Source organism: Oenanthe melanoleuca, chromosome 4 (assembly GCF_029582105.1).
Source record: "Oenanthe melanoleuca isolate GR-GAL-2019-014 chromosome 4, OMel1.0, whole genome shotgun sequence".
NCBI classification, from domain to species: Eukaryota; Metazoa; Chordata; class Aves; order Passeriformes; family Muscicapidae; genus Oenanthe; species Oenanthe melanoleuca.
In genome coordinates this window covers 58,564,957-58,584,828 of record NC_079337.1, presented here as the reverse complement: position 1 = coordinate 58,584,828, position 19,872 = coordinate 58,564,957, and the positions used below count along the sequence as shown (strand labels likewise).

At 38.6% G+C, this 19,872-nt stretch overlaps 1 protein-coding gene across 3 annotated transcripts in view; it reads right to left on the bottom strand.

Annotated features, from left to right (window-relative positions):
• Nucleotides 1-1,104: 1,104 nt before the first annotated feature.
• TBC1D14 (TBC1 domain family member 14) overlaps nucleotides 1,105-19,872 on the bottom strand; it is a 59,851-nt gene continuing 41,083 nt past the window's right edge. For 2 of the 3 annotated variants that reach the window (XM_056489931.1, XM_056489933.1), the window contains 6 exons: nucleotides 19,353-19,447; nucleotides 18,301-18,372; nucleotides 16,909-17,037; nucleotides 13,908-14,017; nucleotides 5,624-5,882; nucleotides 1,105-4,394 (listed from right to left, as the gene is read on the bottom strand). In XM_056489931.1, coding sequence (XP_056345906.1) covers nucleotides 4,329-4,394; nucleotides 5,624-5,882; nucleotides 13,908-14,017; nucleotides 16,909-17,037; nucleotides 18,301-18,372; nucleotides 19,353-19,447 — 731 coding nt within the window. In that variant the 3' untranslated portion in view covers nucleotides 1,105-4,328. The remainder of the gene's footprint in view (nucleotides 4,395-5,623; nucleotides 5,883-13,907; nucleotides 14,018-16,908; nucleotides 17,038-18,300; nucleotides 18,373-19,352; nucleotides 19,448-19,872) is intronic. The other variant, XM_056489932.1, reaches the window with a different exon arrangement.

The following is a 19,872-nucleotide window of genomic DNA, read 5'->3' as shown; positions in this document are numbered from 1 at the left end:
GCCCCAGCGGAGCGGCCGCGCAGGGACCGCCCGCCAGGGGGCGGGGCCGCGCTCGGGCGGGGGCGGGGCCAGCGGGTGCCTGGCAACGGGGGAAGCGGGGCGGGGCCGGGCCCGCGGGAGGAGCCTCGCACTGTCGCGACATCCCGAACGGAATCACCTCTGCCCGGCAGGGGAGGAGCACAGAAATACAGCCGTTCTTCTTTTAGTTCTACTCCTCCCGGCCCACAGAGAAAACATCAGGCTGAGGCGTGAACTCCAAACGCTTGGCTGCACCTTGACTGCCCGGAGAGAACTGGTCAAGGCTGCATGGACCGAGCGCGTGAAGAGCGAGCTCGGCTCTGTATGAAATCCTGGCACTCAAAAGTAAGGTAGCGGGTGTGCAACTCCTGTAACAGATACAATATAAATATCTTTCAGTACCGAATCGGTGCCAGAGAGCAAATCTGATTTCACGTTCTAGTTGTGCACATCAGGAGGTATTTCAGCGAAGGGAAGGGGGAGGCTGCCCGCTGGATAAACCAGACCCACGGCAGCCAAGGCTGCCTGCGTTCCACACCTTCCCTTGGTGCACAGGCGCTGCCTTCTCTCTCCCCTTTTATTTGGTCCTTCTACCTCTTTTCACTTTAGCAAAAGGAAGCTTCTCTGATTTAAGTTCTGAAGTTATGCTTATATGAGAAGTAAAATTGCCTTGAGCACAAAAATGCTTTGCGATTATGAAACTTGCAATAAACTAAGATTTCTTCTTTTCAAACAAATCCAGAATAAGTATTTAAGCATGCCCGAGTTCTAAGCATGTCACAAAGATGTATTTACAACTATTTTTCATAATACAATTACTAGACCTCAGGCCTAGTCCAGAGAAAAGACATATGAAAAAGGGATAAACCACAGGCACAGTAAGTATCAGATCTTCTAAATGTCTCAGGGAATTTAACAGGTATTTTAAGATGAGAACTTGGAAAGCATCACAAAAAGTACTCTGCCGTCAATCCACAAATGGCCCAAAGTCCTCTTTCTGAATAGACAAAACCTGCTAAAGCCACTCGTGAAGAAAAAGACTAGTATTAGAATTTTTAATATCTGAATTACACTGACAACACTTGATTAAGATAACTTTACATGACTTTATTTAACAAAACCATGTATTTACAGTTGAAAAAAGTTCCAGTTTGATACACATATCTAAACAAAACAAATGTGGTAACTACATAACCCCATTTAAACATGATGTACAGGAGATGTACCAACACTTCTCTATATATCATTCTTGTTTTAAAACATTCAAAAATAAGCTGTTACAAGGTACCTTTTTTCCCAAATGAGATTGTTTACTAAATGAAATAACATTAATGACTGACTGCAGATTGAAGTTGCAAAACTGCTTTATTATAAAGTGCAGATTGTGAAGAATCCCAAAGCTGGTTGGAGTTTTCTGGTTTCTCTGATCTGCTGCACATACAGTGGTACTTTTCATGTATTGCAGCAGTTTTCTTTTTCTTTAAACCCATGAAGAAAAGAATGCTTGATGGGGACATTTGCTCCATTAAAGAAAATATACAACTTTTTACAGATACTTTCAAGTACCTGAACATAAAATTGTCAATTTTTTAATGTAATTCCCTGAATTTCTTAAAGATTTCTGTATTAGCTAATTAAGAGATTTGGTATACTGCAAGAAACTCGAAAAGCTCAGTGGCAAGAAAATTTATGTCATTACTAGTCAGCTCTGTTTTTATCAAAATTCAAGCATTACCTTCAAATAAAGTTATTGAGAAGTTGAAATAATTGCATGTTTAGGCAGGTGATTTTTTTCACATGTATTTTGTTTGAAAACAAACTGTGCAAAGCTCCTTATTGCATTGCTGTTTCTTCATTAAAGAACATACCTTATATACACAAAGAAATCATTTAGAAAATATATACAACTTCTAAGAACAGATCAAATCACAAAACAAAGTAGTTACATTTGCAAGTAACAAACAGTGCACAAGTGTTGCAGCAGGCCTTTTCCCCACAACTATGCCCACTGTCTCTGTTACATTCAACATCTTATTGAGAAGAGAAAAAGAACAGGCTGCAGATGGCTGCCAAGATAGCTAGTAGCTAAAAAATGCATTTTTAACCAGATAAATGAGCCACACTGTAGACTTGCTTTAAAAGAAAATACAAATGTAGTTGCAATGAAGACTTAAATCACAAAGCCAGTTACAGTACCACCTAAACATGTATTGAGTGATCTCTGTGTTGAACAAACCATTTAAAAGCATAGTGCAAATGTTTCAGATGGTAGGCCTCTCGTATTCTTCATGGAAAGGCATTGTTTGTTGTAGCAAAAGAAAAAGTAATATTAAAAAACACTTACTGACCTTCCTGCTTTCTATTGCACTTCAAAGCAATGGAGCATACAAGTACCAGGACAAATTCTGTACAAATTCATATTACCTATCACATCTTAACGTCTATTTTCAGTAAGTGATGACCTAGGTGATGTCTTGAGGAAGAACTGAGATGACTAACAAAAATCCACATCCATTACACCAGCTACACAAAGTGGACAGGGGAAGAGGTCAATGAGGTATTGGACTTGCAGGCTGCATTTGCATTACACATCTTTCAAAGTGATTATGAGTCCTCACTTACCAGGGAATCTTGTTCTCACTCTCAATATTACAATCAAATTATCCCTCATAGAAATAATGTCTGTACCAAAGGACAGTGTTTTCATTATGGCCCACAGTCCTTTTAGACTGTATGTTGAGCTGAGCAGTGTGCAACTATTCTTCTTGTTTTTATTCAGACAATGCCAAAATAATCAGCATCCAGCTGAAGAGCACTGGGAAACCGCTGACCATACAGCTGGAGGATTTAGTAATGCCTGTTCACTCTTAATACAAATATTGCTTCGGTTACATTTCCCTTTTCAACGATCATCATTAGTATAAAATAGGTTTTACACTAAATACACTATGCAATAAACATTCTTGTATATCAGAGGCACTCATGATTTGCCCTTCAACATTCACCTGAATGCAGAGAGGACCTAAGATGTATGAGGGATTTATGTAAGAGCTGCTGCTGTAACTCACTCATGTATTAGAGGTCAGATAGAACGCTCAGAAATGACAGCTTGTACTTATCCTGATGGTGGTCTGCCACATTTCCCAATAAACTTCTTTCACTTGTCATTCTATGGACCAGCTCCACATAACTTTCCCACTGTGAGAGCAGAAGCAGCTTCAGGAGATTCCACAAAACCTATTCTTTTCAGCAGCGACACTGGCAAACATTAACTGCTCCCCTACCACCCTTCCTCCTTAGTTCTGCCAGTGAGCAAGCTGAGTTTAAAGTAGCTACTGAAATTGCTTTTAACCATTTATCAGTTTATCTGCTAAGCCCAGTTTTATCTCCATGACTGGATACATGGCACATGAGGAAGTAGCTGGTAGACAAAAACATCCCAAAACAGCAGTGCCCCAGGAGAGGAACACATGGAAATATGCATTTAGTAGTATGTGACCTCAGCTTCACACAGAGGAAAGAGAGTACAATTGGGAAATGATGCCAGCTTAATACCAGAACCCTCTTGGTGAGTTTGGAATCTAGTCTGATGGATGGAATTTCCTCTATATGCATACAGACTGGAAAAACAAATTTCCAAGGCATCCCAAAGAATAATTAGTTTTGCACTGCTAGTTTTACTTCCCTTCCAAGGTAACTTTCTACTTAATTTTTTCTTATTAAAGAAAGGAACGTAGTTCTACACCTACATGATTTCTTTGGTAAATGGGACCCACAGCCTATAAAATTAGAAGCATTTCTAAAGAAATGGACCTTACATCATTTAAAATTCCAGCACCGGTTATCTAAAATCCAGATCCAGCTACTGTTACAGGTATTGGAAACATATCCTGCCTAAGAAGGAAACAGGAATAGCTGTCAAAGCAACCAACATTGCTGAATGTCCAGTCTTTTCAAACATCTAAGAAAAACAATTTAGAAAACCCCAAACCCTTGATATTATTTTGTTTCACTGCCCTCATCAGAAGTACAGAATGTGTAATGCTCTCTCACAGCATATGCTCATACCACTAAAAGGTTAAGGCTAGGCCTAGGTTTAATTTATAAGGGGTTTATCCCCTAATTTCCTTTCCTCTTTCTTATTTTTTTCACTTCTCCTCGTTTTTCTTCTCTCCCCTTTAAGGCTATTCTACTACTAAATATAACTCTGAACTAACACTTTGATTTGCAGGCTCATACATGTCAAACAGTAATCAATAATTTCGCCACTTTAGCTCTTTTTCTGGGAGTCACTGGAGGCAAATCCAACATTAACGTTTGAGTGAAGGACTTCCTTTTTCCATTTCCCGGTTATCTTTCTGCAGAGCAGCCAGTATCTAGACATTTCAAGAAATGAGAAAGAAGAAAAGCATTAGATTTTAAAAATTACTCAATAATTCATTCTGAAGAGTTTCCAATTATGTCTAAGCAATACTATCTTAACTATGAAATGTAATTAAATTTAGAGCATCACTCCACTGACAAGAGAGCTCTCCCATAAGTCCTTGTGACATGGTGGATAGAAACAGATTTAACAAAGGTTTAAATTCCATCTCCCCCCAATACACACTTTTGAAGCCTGCTATTTGGGGTACTTGGCAGAACAGGACCTCTGTCTCTTCCTCCCCATGAGGGAAGCAGGAGAAGGCTGGGAATTTATTTGAAATGCAATCCTCATGCACACATGATAAGTTCAAGGAAGGTGAGACAACTGAACAACCTGTGGAGCCACTCCTGCTGGGAAGGTTAGAAATCCTCATCTGGAAGACAAAGCTGGCAATCCCCATCATCTACAGGCACTGCTACCCCAGGAAAGAACCAGAAACACTCAGTTGAAGCTGAATTGCCCCAACCAGTATGTTTAACACCGCCTTTCATTTTCTCTGCAAAAAAGTAATTGGATAAAATGGGCAGAGCTCCACTATGGAATGACTCACAAAGTGGGCTGTATTGCTGCTTTGAACAAAGAAGGGAAAAACAAGGGAAAAACTCTCTATCATGAATGGCTGCTACAGCCACTTAATGATTTCCATATTCAGATGACACATCCTTTTTCCTTAAACTGGAATTTAATTGAGATTACGGAGATGAAACGATTTCTGAAATCCCATGCTAAATCCCAATAAAGAAGTCAGAGATGCAACCACTTCTGTAGAGTCCAAAATTACACAGAGATCTTCAAGAAGATTTAAATGACTGTATCATAGTGTCCTGACAAATTGTCTTCTTCCAAAGACTGGATTTCTGCTTTTAAGTATCAAGCAGTAATGTTGCCAGCAGCCTTTGTAATTAATAAATTTTCAAAGTTGTGTGACTTTTTACTTCATAAATTTCACTCAATATTTCAATTCTGAATGTTGACTGAGCTCTCCCTTTCCAGAAGAGATTAAGCTGACGGAATCCACTCATCTCCATGTGTGCTAAAAGCACAAAGTGAGCTACACAGTGCTACTTACCCATACAATCAAACACTAGCTCTGCTAAAACATTCTTCCAGATGTTGCCAAAACCAATTTTCATGAGTGAAGTAAAATCATCAGTTACCAAAGACTGATATCCTCCTTACCTGAGCCCATTTTTTATTTCTACTTTGCATCTGAATGGCAGCAATAGATGTGAAGAATTCTTCCGAAGGCAAGTCCTCTGGTAGCTTTGTTAAAAACTGAGCTATATGAATGAAGTCCATTTTGGTCAAAATATCTTCAAAAAGTTTTAGTATTCCCAGCGCTGTACGGAATAAGAACTCTTCTCCATCACGGCAGAACACATCCCAGACACGACAAGCCAAGTCTAGTGGCAAAGATTTGCTGTACAATGTGAATATCCTGGAATGCAGAACAAAATGTTCAGAGTTACTGGACAAGAAGTCTTGGATGGATACTCACAGAAGTACACACACCAATCATCAGTAAGTTTGAGGCTTCTCAAGTATTTGTAACTGAATATTCCTTTTTATATTTCAGAAGGACTTCTGTTAGTTGCAAAACAATATAAAATTGTACAACCATTAAGGCATGGTCTCCAAGTTTGATTTTTCTAGGATCATACCAGAAGAAACAATATACATGGTTTTACAACAGGCATGCAATGACCACAACTATAATCAAAGGCCTATTTAATCATCACTTCCAAGCTGAGAATTGATGCAGTTTTAGTTGCAAAAATTCAAAAAGCTGAACGTTAAGATAAACTGCAATGGTAATTTTGTGGTTCAGATAAAGGAGATGAGTAAAATCAACTCCTGTGGTCCAGGCTTGATTGACTGACAAAGTAATAACAGCCTAAGTTTTGGAGGAGGGAGCAACTTGAATTCCCTTGAGTGGAGAGAAACAGGCAAGACAGGATGTCCAGAGATAGTAGATTGTGGTATAAGATGGTGGGTCAGTGTGCCTGTACAGATGTGATCCCTGACGAGAAAGGGTAATATCAGAATCAACAGCTTCCTCCCAGTTGCTGAAACTCCATTCTCATTAACTACCATGAGTATATTTCTTCCTTCACCAAAATGCTGACAGCCTTGCAACCAGAAACAAAGTTGCTCCCTCCTCTCTCCTTTATCAAACATCTCGCTGCACAGCAGAGCAGAAGTGCTGCCACCAACTATGACCTAACAGCAAGCAATGAGAATTGAGTTTCCTGGAATCATTTTACAGTGTGTAAGGGGAAAGAGTTACAGTGGGTTTTTTTCTTTCAGAATTCAGAAATAACTTTTTCACAGATGCACTGCACAAAAATCTCTGTAAAACTGCAAAGAATTCTCTCCCCAGCAGAGGTCAGCAAAGGCTCAAACTTCAATCAAACCATCCCACAGCTTTTAACTAAAAGCTCCTTTCCAAGTATGCTGACTTGAACAGCAGTTTTCCTGTGTTTAAAACTACCGTCTATCTCCTCCATTTTTTTTTTATTTGGGAAATTTGGATTCACGATGAAAAGATAAAATGGAACAGATATATACACACACACATATAGAACGTGAAGTAATGTATTTTCACAGCAAAGCCTAATAACCAAAGGTTTTCTGCATTACCTGCTTTTTACTAAATACATTTGCTTGAATGATGTGTCGTTAAGTATATGGCTTCTGTGTGAAGCACCACACTTCAGAAAAAAGGGAAAAGATATTCATTTTATTAACATCCTGAAGAAACTGAACTAATTGTTAACTAACATTTAACATTTGCACAAATTCAGGTGACAAGTGAATTAAAGGTTTATGAACCTAAGGATTTTACTGTTTTACTGTATTTTTACATCTCATTGCAATCCTCTTATAAGAAGTGGAAACGCTCACAATCCTGTTCTCCAAAAAGCTAAATCAGAATTATAAAAATAAATTAACAAAAAGTATTGGTCTGGGATGAAAAACCCATACACTTGTCCATCACACATACATGAAGGTGTAAGAAACATGCAACAAGCTCTCTCTTTGGGTTACTGGCTGATCCTGAACTGCAGACTTCATTTCCATTGTACACTAAATATTCTTGTATAGTCACAGACCGTACAAAGCCATACTGCCACAGAATGCCTACATGGCAGTGTTAAGACTTTCGTCTGGTACACATATACACACAGGAAACAGTAACAGCTTTTCAATTTAAAAGGAACAGTGTAATAGGAAGCAATTCAACTGAGTCCTTTCCTGGTCACCACGTAGCAGGCAAACACCCAGCCAGAAAAATGTCCTTGTTAAAAATAAGTAACAATGCCAACCTTATGGACCATTTTTTTAATTCACAAAAGACATTATTCTATCATGATTCAGACCTAACCTGAATAACCCATTTGTATTAAATCTCCGACTATGCAAAACACTTCTTTTGTATGAAAGGATTTACTCGCATCAAAAAAGCTGTCACATCAAGTCAGATATTTGCCATTGAGCTCTTCATAATTTGGATGGAAGTGCCATTTACAGGAACTTAACAAGGCAATTAACTTTCATTAATATTTGCATGGAATTGATGCATCAAGCCCTAACAGCAGAGACTGGGACCCCTAGAATAAGCAGTGAAAGGTCAGTAGAAATCACTGCTTAGAATTTCATCCCTTCAAACATTTCCTACTGAAAGATATTTTTTATTAGACTGGTCTGAAACTCAGCTGGAATTTATTGCCATAATAAAGCAGCTGCCAGACTGAGGCAGTTCCAGCAGCATCTCTGAGCAGCACTGGCACACTCCTTGCATGACCTGCTGTCACTGTACTGTGGGATGATTTCTGTCTGCTTCTCTCTTACAAGCCACTCATGTCACAGGTGCAGACAACACAGCTAACTCACATAGAGATGTCCAGTGTCAGGGCAAGGCAGGTGCAGGCTCCTGGCCCCTCTCTGTTTGGAAGAGGAAGAAAAGAAGCACCAGCTGCTCCTGCTCCTCCCCACCCGTTTCTGATGAAAGTGTAATTTGCGGTCAATGTGTGAAGTCCTGGCTGGTTTGCTGCTCACAGCAAAAGCGTATGACCATAAAGCCATCAAGAAAGAAAAGCACTGCTATCATGATAATCATAAGCTCCATGCTTCTTCCCTGTGCTTTTTCTTCCCCTCTCTCCTTTTTTCTCTTTTCTTTCTAATTATAAAGTCTATATAAGATATTACATATTGCAAGAGCAATGCAAACAGGTAGGCCAGATTTTGGATTTGCAACACACACACAACACAGATGCAAATCAGATCTTAGGTATTCTTGCACTACACATTCCTTTCCCATGTCTGTAAATTTTAAAATAATTTCTAAAAAAAAAAGTAGAAGTGATCACTTTGTTTCTTATTTGGAAAAAAAGAAAAGTAAACACTATTTAATACAAAATGCTGACTGCAAAAGAGCATTTTCTGGGGGCCATGGAGTATGTTTTTCTCAAAGTAACAGAAAGCAAACTTGTATATACTTAACTGGAAGTGCCAACTAAAAATGGCCATACAAAGAGGCTTGGACATATATCGTAACAAGCACAGAGTGTCAAAAGAAAGTTCATGTTCACTAAGCACAATCACAGTCCATGTTAACTAAAGAACCACTGATCAATCCATCAGTACAAACACAGCCCTTGGCTATAATTATTGCCAAAATCATTTTCCTGAGTGGGGATAAAGAGGTGTTTGTATAGCAGCAGCAGGCCATAAATAGACTGTATGTGTCCTTGGCAAATCCATGTTCTACTCTGTTCACAAGAGCCCGCGGAACATCAGCTGACAAAGTGAGAGGGCAAAACTGGGCTATTCAGATGCATTATTTCCCCTGTTCTTTGTGAACCTGACTGCACTTTGCTCTTTATGGTTTTTTCACACTTGATCCCCTTTATACTCACCAAATAAAGTTAAACCGTGTATCGTTTTCGAATTCTTTCTACAAGATTTATCAGTTGGAGTTCAGGCTTAAAGCACATGGGTCCTTTTTAAATGAGATGCCTTACTTGTGGCAGGTATACCCCAATAATCATGTCCTTTAATTAAACAGTACCTTTAATTAAACTATTAAGTCCTTGGAGTTTTCCCATCATAGAAAGCAGCAGTGGAACTAAACTGGCAGGAGGCTCTCTTCCCTAAGTCTTCTATCAGCTCCAAGAAAACCTGCACAGCGGGGCCCATGTACAACATTTCTTTTTCTTGGAACATATCCCTTCAAAAATGATTTAAACACCAATTTTACTGCTGTTCCCTGCAGCACGGGTGACAGGAAGAAGCACAAAGCAGACTAGCTGTCTCCACTCTAATTGTGGCAGGAGCAGGAGGGTTTCCCAACTGGTCTGTGCAGCACTGGCTACTGGAGCTTCCCAGAGCTGGCACCAGCTGAGATTTACTGCACACATTCCTGCACAGTAACCACACCAGCCACTAGAATAGCAGCAGGCACCCTTTTGGAGCTCAGAACAAATGTTCATTTAAATAAAAAGTAATTAGAGCAAGGCTGTTTCACAGAGATTTTTATCTATAAGCAAAAGGTCTGCCTACTCAAAGCAATGCTGTACCATATTCTTCCATGACTATAAATACACTGCAGCCACACTCTAAGTGGCAATTTAAAGAAAAAAATAAATCTAAATCTGCTTCCCATAGGATCAAAGTATTTTGAAGTACAAAGTTTGTATATGTATGCACGCACACACATATCTTTAAGTAAAATATTTAAGTTTTACATAAATACAATGTGCATTGTCTAACAAAATTACAGATAGAGGGGTATGAGCTGTGTAGTTCAAGTGTGAAAATGTTTAATAAGGTATTGGGCAGGTCTAGCTCAAATAGCCTACATTCCTGTGCAAGATCATTGTTATAACTCTCTAGGGATGCGAAGGAACACAGTAAATTGTCCTTGGAATTAAAATAAACAGCTTGAATATGGATGCAGATAGTCAGCAAGAAATGTTAATTGTCAGTTCACTGATACAAAGACCTTGAGAAGCACCATCCATAGTCACTCCTAATTGAAGTCTCCTTCAAGTGCTCTTAACACCCACAGAGGTTACAAAAGGGGGACCTGATATACCTCAAGACACTTCAATAACACTTCAACACAGACTTCATCATTCAGTTCTTCACTCACAAGTCAGTAATTTTTCTTTTTGGTTTGTTTGGGTTTTGTGTTTTCATGCTCATCATGTAACAGGCTGATGTAATTTCTGGACTGCTATTGGCATTATTGTCCATTAAAAATACAATAACCTGATGATTTCAGTGTTCTCTATCCAGTTACTCTCCCACATGTTTACAGTCATCTTATTCTGATGTTCCTTTTATTCAATTGTTTTCTCCACACACAGGCTTTCACAACACTAAAGAAATATTTCAACATCTTTCCTCTTATCAATGCACCAGCCTCTACTCTCTTTCTTCCCTTTGACCTTATCCTAGTACTTTTTCTATTCTCTGTGCACAGATCTACTTCAGTTTAATATTCTCAGCCTTCAGTCATAAAATCCTTCTCATGATGTTTCTCCCATTAAATGTTGGGAGAAATGAGCCTATTCATTACAACCCCAAACAACTCCCCTACACGTGATGCATTAAAATTTAAACCCAGTGTAACAGCCAAGTCACACAAAGCTGATATTACACCACCCTCTGTGCAACAGGCATATACAAACCATGCAAATCAAGCAAAGGCAGCACAAGAAGTCCATCTGGAGCTGAATCAACCAATGGATGTTAAGGACAACAAGAGGGGCTTTCCTGCATCAGTGGGGGGGAAAAAAAAAAAGACTCGGGAAAACATGAGCCCACTGTTGAACACAGCAAGAAACCCAGTGACAAAGAATATGCAGACAGCTGTGGTACTCACTGCCAACTTCATCTCAGTCTTTACTGAGACTTGCCTTTAGGAATCCCAGGTCCTCCAGACCGGTGGAAAAGCCTAGTATAAGGAAACCCTACCCTAGCTGGAGGAGGATCATATTAGGGAACATTTAAATAAATTTGGCTTATACAGATATGTGGGGAAACTGTCTAGTGTTGTGAGGCCACTCTCAATTATCTTTGAAACATCCCAGTGATCAGGGGAAATTCCTGAGGACCTGAAGGAAAGAAATGCCATCTCTAAGAGATGGGATCCAGGGAACTACAGGCTGGTCAGTTTCACCTCCATCCCTGAGAAAGTAATGTAAGAAGCCATCCTGAGATCATTTCACAACATATTATCGGCAAAAAGGTGATTGCAAGAACTCAGGATGGATTTATGAAAGCAAAATAATGCCCGAACAGACTTGAGAGCTTATCCAGTGGGATGACTGCCTTGGTGGAAGAGGAGAGAGGAATGGACATCGTGTATCTTGATGTCAGCAAGATTTTCAACACTGTATCCTATAAAATCCTTGTTGATGAACCGATGAAGTATGGATTAGATAAACAGATAGTGAGGTGGACTGAAAACTGGCTGGAACTGTCAAGCTGAGAAGGTTTTCATTTAGTGGTATGAAGTATAGCTTTGAGCCAATACACTGGTAGTGCACTCCAGGGTTCGATATCTTCTAAATGTCTTCATTAAGGACCTAGATGATGGGTTAGACTGTACCCACAGCACGATTGCAGGTGGTGTAAAACTGGGAGGGGTGGCTGATACCACTCCACAGCAGCCTTAAGACACTGGAGAAATGGGCCAACAGGAGTCCCATGAAGTTCAGCAAAGGGAAATGCCAAGTCCTGCACGTGGGTAGGAAGTGTATTTGGGAAGCCAAATGGATTCAAAGCAGCTTTGCAGAAAAGAACAGGGAGGTTCTGGTGGACACCAAGCTGAATGAAAGCCAGCAGTGTGCCTTTGCAGCAAGGCTGTTCAAAGATAGTTCACAAATTGCTGGGCTGCAGAAGAAAACACCACTACCAGCATGCCAAGGCAGGTCATCCATCTACTCAGCGCTGACAAGCCAGCTCTGGGCTTCCCAGTACAAGAGAGACATGGATATACTGGAACAAGTCCAGCTCACATGAATGTGATGAGAGGCTTGGACACAGAGGGAGAGGCTGAGCAGGCTGGTACTGTTCAGCTGGAAGAGATGGCTTGGACCTAAATATCTAAAAACATTTGATAGGAGGATGAAAACAAGACAGAACCAGACTTTTCCTGGTTGTATCCAGTAAAGGACAAGAGCCAACAAGCACAAAATTAAATACAGGAAATTCAATTTTAAGCACAGGAAAATAAAAAACTTGTTAACCACCAAGTGTGGTTGAACACTGGAACAGACTTGCCTTAAGAGACTGTGGAGTGCTGTTCCTTGAAGATACTCAAAACCCAACTGGACAAGGTCCTGAGCCAGCTGCTCTAATTGACTGTACTTTAAGCAGTGGGTTTAGACTAGATAATCTCAGAGGAGTGTTCCAACACCTCAGAAATTCTGTGATCCCATGAAAATTAATATATTCAAACTTTGAGCCTGTATTGGACTGATTTATTTAAATGTGTTTTTGTCTAAGAGATCAGCAACATGTTGAGTGCTACCAGCTAGACCAACTAGGACTTAAAGATCAGGGTACTGCTAGAGGTATTCATGTAAAATTGCATGAACATTACAATTATTTTCCAAAAGAACGGCTTTTTAATCCTAGGAAAAAAAAAAATCCCACTCCTACCACTGGGCATTTATTCTTTTACTTAAGGTATATGTCAGATAGCTAAGAACAGAAGAAATTATCAACAATGTAAGGGCAAACCAATTTTTCACAATCTTTCATGTCACCTCAAAACTGATAAAGTCCTGCTGAAAAGAGACTTTTTAACTGTCCCAAACCAAGGTTTGATAGGCATAAATGCAAACACTCAATTTAGAGTGCATAATTCCTGACTGAAACTTGGCAGAAGTGCAAATAAGATCTTTGTCTTTTTTCCTCTCTACAGAAAATGTTCTGATTATACTAGAACTTAAAGGGAAGAGAGTTTCATCTAATAAAAAGATTCTAATTGCCTATCTGCTAAGTGGAATAGCTTTTCTGTAGTTTTATGTTGTATGGACAAATGTTTTAATTAAGTTTTTCCTGATCTGTGCAGGACAAAGTACACATTTCAAATACAAGACTGGCAATATTTTCTGAATAGATGACCCTGGTATGCACCTGCACATGCAACAGACAAATTCTCCCAGATGAATCCAAAAAGGCACTAAATATGGATAAACACTTCTATCCAGCAGTATTGCAAAAAAAGCTTCCAATTTAACACAAGTACAGTAATAAAGGTTAGGCAAATGTTAAACATCACAGAAGTAAGTGGGAATGATTTGGATTGACAAATCAAATACTGAACAAAAAATAAAGCCTTTAACTGAGAAGAATATTAAACCAGATAAGAACATTCTAGTTTCTGTCATTCTGACATGAGAGCTGTATGTCACACAAATTAATAATTATACTTTCAACATCTTACCAATCGATTAGATAGATGTCTGGAGTTAAGTTATTTTTTTTGAAGTGGGCAAATAACTTTGGCAGATTTTCTTCAAAGAACACCTCAAATGCAGCAAAGTAAGTCAACATCTGGGAAAATATAACAGGGAGAAAATAAACAGCTGTGTTATTAACAAGCTTAAATGTATTATCTGTTTTAGGATTAACACTCTTCAAAAATAGGATCAATGAGTTACATGATACCAAAAAGAGCTACGCATTTACATAAAAGGCAGCATCTGCAAGCACTAAGAATTTAAGATCCACTCTATATAGGATTCTCATACTAAACAATGTAACATTTGTGTTGGGTCTTGGCCAGCTTCCTGCTGAAAGAAAAATACCAGCAGGAGGAAAGTTTTTTACTGACTTCTCAAAATAATTCTAATGGAATGGTGTTTTATGCTTGCGGCAGTAATTTAATATTATACTGAATAAAATCCAAGACCCAATGGAACATAATGAAATACAAAACTAAAGTAATGTTAATAGTGCACAGCAACAGTGAAGAGTCCAGCATATTCCAGTCATAAATCACATTCTAATAACAAAGCTATTCTAATAGCCTAATACAAACTAATAACATACATACAATTAGATAAAAGGCATTTCTTTTGCAAAAAGGAAGATATGAGTTTCACACAAAACGGTCAAAGACTGGGACAAAACATCTATGCAAGAGAAACAGTTTGTAACTCTCTGACATCATAAGCCCTGAACTTCACAGCTTTTAACACTAAGACTTCTATCCTATTTTAGAATTAGAGTGTTATTTCATAACAGAGAGCATGTTAAAAATAAATCTTCCCATTTAAGTAGGAGTTAAAATCAAAAGGTTATTTAATCACCTTCCCTAAAACTATAGAGAGAAAAGTTAAGCAAAGTCCTTGAATGATTCAGTAATACAAATCCCATAAAAGCAATGAAGAAAGGCTCTGATTTCTTCAAAGTATGAGCTGCAACAGCATACTTCTCCCCAAAACAGGAGACTTCTGTGTGAAATCCTCTTAAAGGATGAAAAGTTTCTTCTCCACGTTTTTTTAATGTCCTTACATAACTACTTCCCATTTTCTCTGAATGAAGTGACAGATGGTGGAGTATTTTCTTTAACAGTGACAAATAATCACCTGAGCCTGGTAGTCAGTATAAGGCTTTAAGTCAATCAGAGATGGGTATATGCTAGAGAAACAACTGAAGCTACTGAAATCTCAGAACCATCAGTTACTGAGAAACAGTTTCATGTCAAACATGAAATCCAGGAACCCACTTTAAGAGAACTGTATCCCTGAAACAGCTTCCCAGTGTGGATTTTTAAATGCATGAAATCCAAGCACCTATGAGACCTGTGAGTATAATGAAGGAAGCAGGTAATGCATCAGACAGTCCTACTTTCAAAATAATCTGTTGGCACCACTGTAAGACATTTCTACTGAAGTTCCTACTTTCAAAAGTACTGCAGAGGCAGGACCTTACACAAAACTGCTACAGTCATTTCTATTGATAGCAATGTGGGCAGCAGTACCAGTAGTTATTTTGATCAAATGTACATTTAACAAGACATTTCCTTAGTAATAATGAAAAAAAAATATCATTTAATAAAATTAACCAACAAAAGAAGTCAAGATAAACGTGTATAAATTACTACTATTCACACAACTAACTTATGCTGGTATTATTTTTTATTAATTTACTATACAATAAATCAGCATTTGCTTATTAAGCTGACACAAAAAGATGAGGGTAGACTGCAGATTAGTATGCACACCACAGAAAGCAAAGTGTCACTAGTCTCTTTGAAATATTAGATGACATTTTCCTTGTGTTGTTAAATCATGGGTTTGCTTTCATGACATTAATATTTCATGTATCACCATCTCTGCCCTCTGTAAGCACACATTTATCCCATAGTCCCTGTTTGGTCAGGCTAACAGAACTGAACAGCACTATCTGAAAGAATTGCAAACCCCACTAGCTCAGCTAAAAAAATATTTATCTTATTCTGTCCAATTCAATTCTAAAACCATCTTCACAAAAACTGTATTTACACACTGGATGCACGAGCATGTCCTCTTTATCCAAGTACTGTAATGGAGATAGCTGATACTGCTCCTAGCAATGCTGTCTGCCCTGTGGCATATTTTCCCATGGTATTTACAACTGATGAAATTCAGGGACTGAACAGGGAATGCTTTTCCAGCAGGAATACTGATAGGATTTCTAGTGTCTACTTTTTAAACAGTAAAAGTAACTGTTGCCATCATCCATTCCCTTACTTTATTTTCTTGCATTTGAACTCTTAAGAGGCAGATCCTATTTTCATAGTGCTAAGAGGTAAGTGAGAAAGAAAGACAGAATGCCATATGTTTTACACAAAAAAAAACCTTTGAAGTAAATTAAAGCCACATTTGAGGAGACGTGTCTTATTTTGCTGGTGTACTTGCTGACATGGAATTTTAGAGACTCTAGAGAAAAATCAGGCAATCAGCTCCCAGTGAAAACTTGAGGGGTCAGAGGTTTCTTTCTCTGAATAGAAGCCTATGGGACTCAAACACAGCTGCTACAGGAAGATATGGAAAATTTGGTTCTCCGTGCAACAGTCTGTTTTTAGCAACCTATTATCTATGATAAAAAGTACTTTCAATATACTTAATATTAAGGCGTTTTCAGCTTTCAACTGCAGTGCTGAAAACCACCTACAGTAATATTCTCATAACTATCCTCTGAGCATCATAAAATAGCTACTCAACAATTTCATTCATATGTCCTGATCAAAGAGGTTGATATTTGGTTGGGTTTCACTTTTTTTGAGGGATTCGGCATATGTGTGTTGAGTTGTTGGTTTTTTTTGTTTATAAAGTGTGTTGGTTTAAAATAAATTCTGATTTATTTTCCAAGCTGCTGAAATCATTAAGTTTTATTTATTTAAACTTTTTCTATACATTATTCACAGCATGTTGATTACAGGTTTTTTGCATACTTACAAGGCCATGGTCCACACGGAAAAATGCCATCTGACAGGGCTTATTTAAAAGGTTAGAAAAAGCAATGAAGGCATCTGCAGTATCCAAGTTCAAGATCAATACAGCTGCTATGAATGACATGCCTTGCACCTAAAGAAAGGAGAAGTGTTACCCTTTAGCAATAACAGTATTATGGTGCCTGATTTTTTCTAGTGTTCACTAGTGTTTGATGCTCTAACTGAGCTTCTGCATCTTGAGAAATGTTCTGAAAAGCAGGATTTTTTAACCCACATGCCCCTTGATATCACATGTTCAGCGCATGGAAGCTAACAATTCCCATGTCACCTTCTTACAAAGACTCCAAGTTGAACTCTTAAGATAGGCTAGGTTGACAACACTTTCAAATATACAGAATAAAGATTTGTTTGAAGAATAAGGTGTTTCAAAGTAATTCGTTTTTTCCCAGGGATGGGTCATCTAGATCCTTATTTGTGGAAAGCTGGACTTGAACCCTAGGGACAAAGCCTGTACTTTTGTTTTTCAATAAACTACCAGCAGTTAAAGACAACTGCACTGACTCATTTGATAAATAAACCCAGTTTAACATTATACTCTTGTTACACTAACCATAAGATGATGATATTGCTCCCTTTCTCTACAAAGTCTATTGTAGAATCCAGGCAAACCTCTCTCACCCTGAGGGTGCAGTGTTGCCATTGTGAGTCACATGGAGCAAGGTGTGACTGTCATTCCTGCAAACCTGAGGAACAAGCTCCTTCCCAACACAACAAGTTGTTGCTGTGCCCCATGAAGCACAGCAACTGATCTACCCTTTGTCTCACTTCCCAGCAGTCATGTTCAGCAGCTCTGGCCAAGCATTATGTGCTACCTACAAAGTAGGAACGTCTCCTCTCTACACTTGCCTTGTCTAAAACTGGTCCTGAATAAAGAATAAGTCTCTGTATAACCCTGTTCTGCATACAGAGACTAAATGAAATCTACTCAGTCCTCTCATAATCACTACTTCAAACACTATGACTGAGCTTGTGTAGCTCCAATAGGTGTTGCTTTAGAGACTGGTCCAGAAACTCACAATGCTAAGGCACAGAAATACCAATCATTTCAATTCAACAGCAGTCTCAGTAAGATTGATATTAACAATAAGAATATAACTACACCTTGTCTTTGATTCAAATTTTCAAATTATGTACTTTTCAGCAAAAGACTTTTCCAATTACTTAACCTGTAAAAGGCTTAAATCTAGCAAAATAAATGATACACGTGCTGAAACAGAAAAAAGCAGACACAAATCCCACATTTATACTAGTCCAAAAATGACAGATTAATAAAATCCTTCCTTCCCCTAAAAAATATCTCCCTCCCCACCCCTGAAAAAATAAATTCTTCACTTACATAGCCCACATCAGGTCTGTAACAAGTATAGGCTCCTAAAATACTGTGCAAAGTGTCATGGTAAGGACCACCCTATAATTAAACAAGAACAGCACAATACATCTGATTATACAAGCATGTTAAAAAAACCTGCAGTGCTACAGATGGCCTCTATTACTGCTGAGAAAGGACACACTCTTTCCCAATGTAGCTTAGAACAGCTGAACTATTCCAAATAATTTTTATTCTAACAGAATGAAACAACTCTTCAAACTCCATTTATTATAAATACATACAGTTCATCCAATACATTGATTAGATATTAAATACTGATACAACAGGAATGAAAGCCTAAGAGATTCCTTACAGCTCAGCAGCACTTCGGCAATAGTGTCAAGGAGTAGAACAATAATGCAAACCACATAATTGTCTCTGAGACTGGAGGCAAAAGTCAACCAAGAAGAAAAGAGTCAAAACAAAAACATGCCATAACACAGAAAGAGCATATTGAGATGGACACGGACAGCTAAAAAGAATTTCACATTTCTATTAACAGTTGCCATATCTTGCACTGAGTACTGTAACTGACTGAGAATTTCCAAAGGGAGAAATTTTTTGCCTAAAATTGTTGATTTATCACAATCTAAACCTGTGCATAAAAGGACAAAATTCGATTAAACGGAGTCACTAAAGCACACCAAAACCATACAAGTTAAATCAGTTTTGCATCAAACCAAAAAATGCCAACCAGTCCCATTTGTTTGAGATGTTCTCTGTTACTGTGTATTTATAACCAGCAGTGTTGTGGAACACTCACCTACATCACTTCATCAGACAGAAGCCAGCATGAACTAGGTTAGATAAATCACAATGATTACCAGTTTGGGATTTTGTATGCACTTTGATGTTACTCTCCTCTAGATTACTTCTTGTTTTCCAAAATCTCTAGGAACTTCATCCTCTCAACATGTGTGCTCCTTCAAAACTCAACAGCCTGTTCCAACCAAGGAACAGGCCAGATTATGTAAATTTAATTTCCTCAAGATGTCAGGACAAAAGTTAACATTGCTTACTTGTTGGAATATACAGAGACTAGGAAACGTTCTTGAGATATCCAGTTTTATTAACTCCAAGCTTGCTTCTCTGTCAGCTGCAGAAAATCCAGCATCTGCAAAAGCCAAAGTTACTATGTTTATTACAAAGGACTGTGTACACTTGCTCTTGTTTGTATTTTCCAGTAAGGTTTACCCTTGGCACAGTTTATTTATTTTCATGTGAATGCTAGGGAGTAAGGCCACAGACAGAACAATTCCCCAAATTCAGCAGACAGGCTAAGCAGAAAGTACATCCTGACCTAGAGCAGCTCTACAGTGCCCAGTGACCCTCAGGATGTTTTGAGCTCAAGTGGGGAAAAATGCAGGGCAAGCCAGGTCAGGCACTTTTCCTGTATCTGCTGACAAATCATTAGCCAGATAGAAGCCTGTTAACTTGTGACCCCCTCACCTCCAACAAGGCTTCCCAGGATCCTGAAGTAGCTGCCTCTGTGGAAAAGCTGTGGTGGAAGAGGGAAGTCCTAAAGCAGCAGCCTGTGAT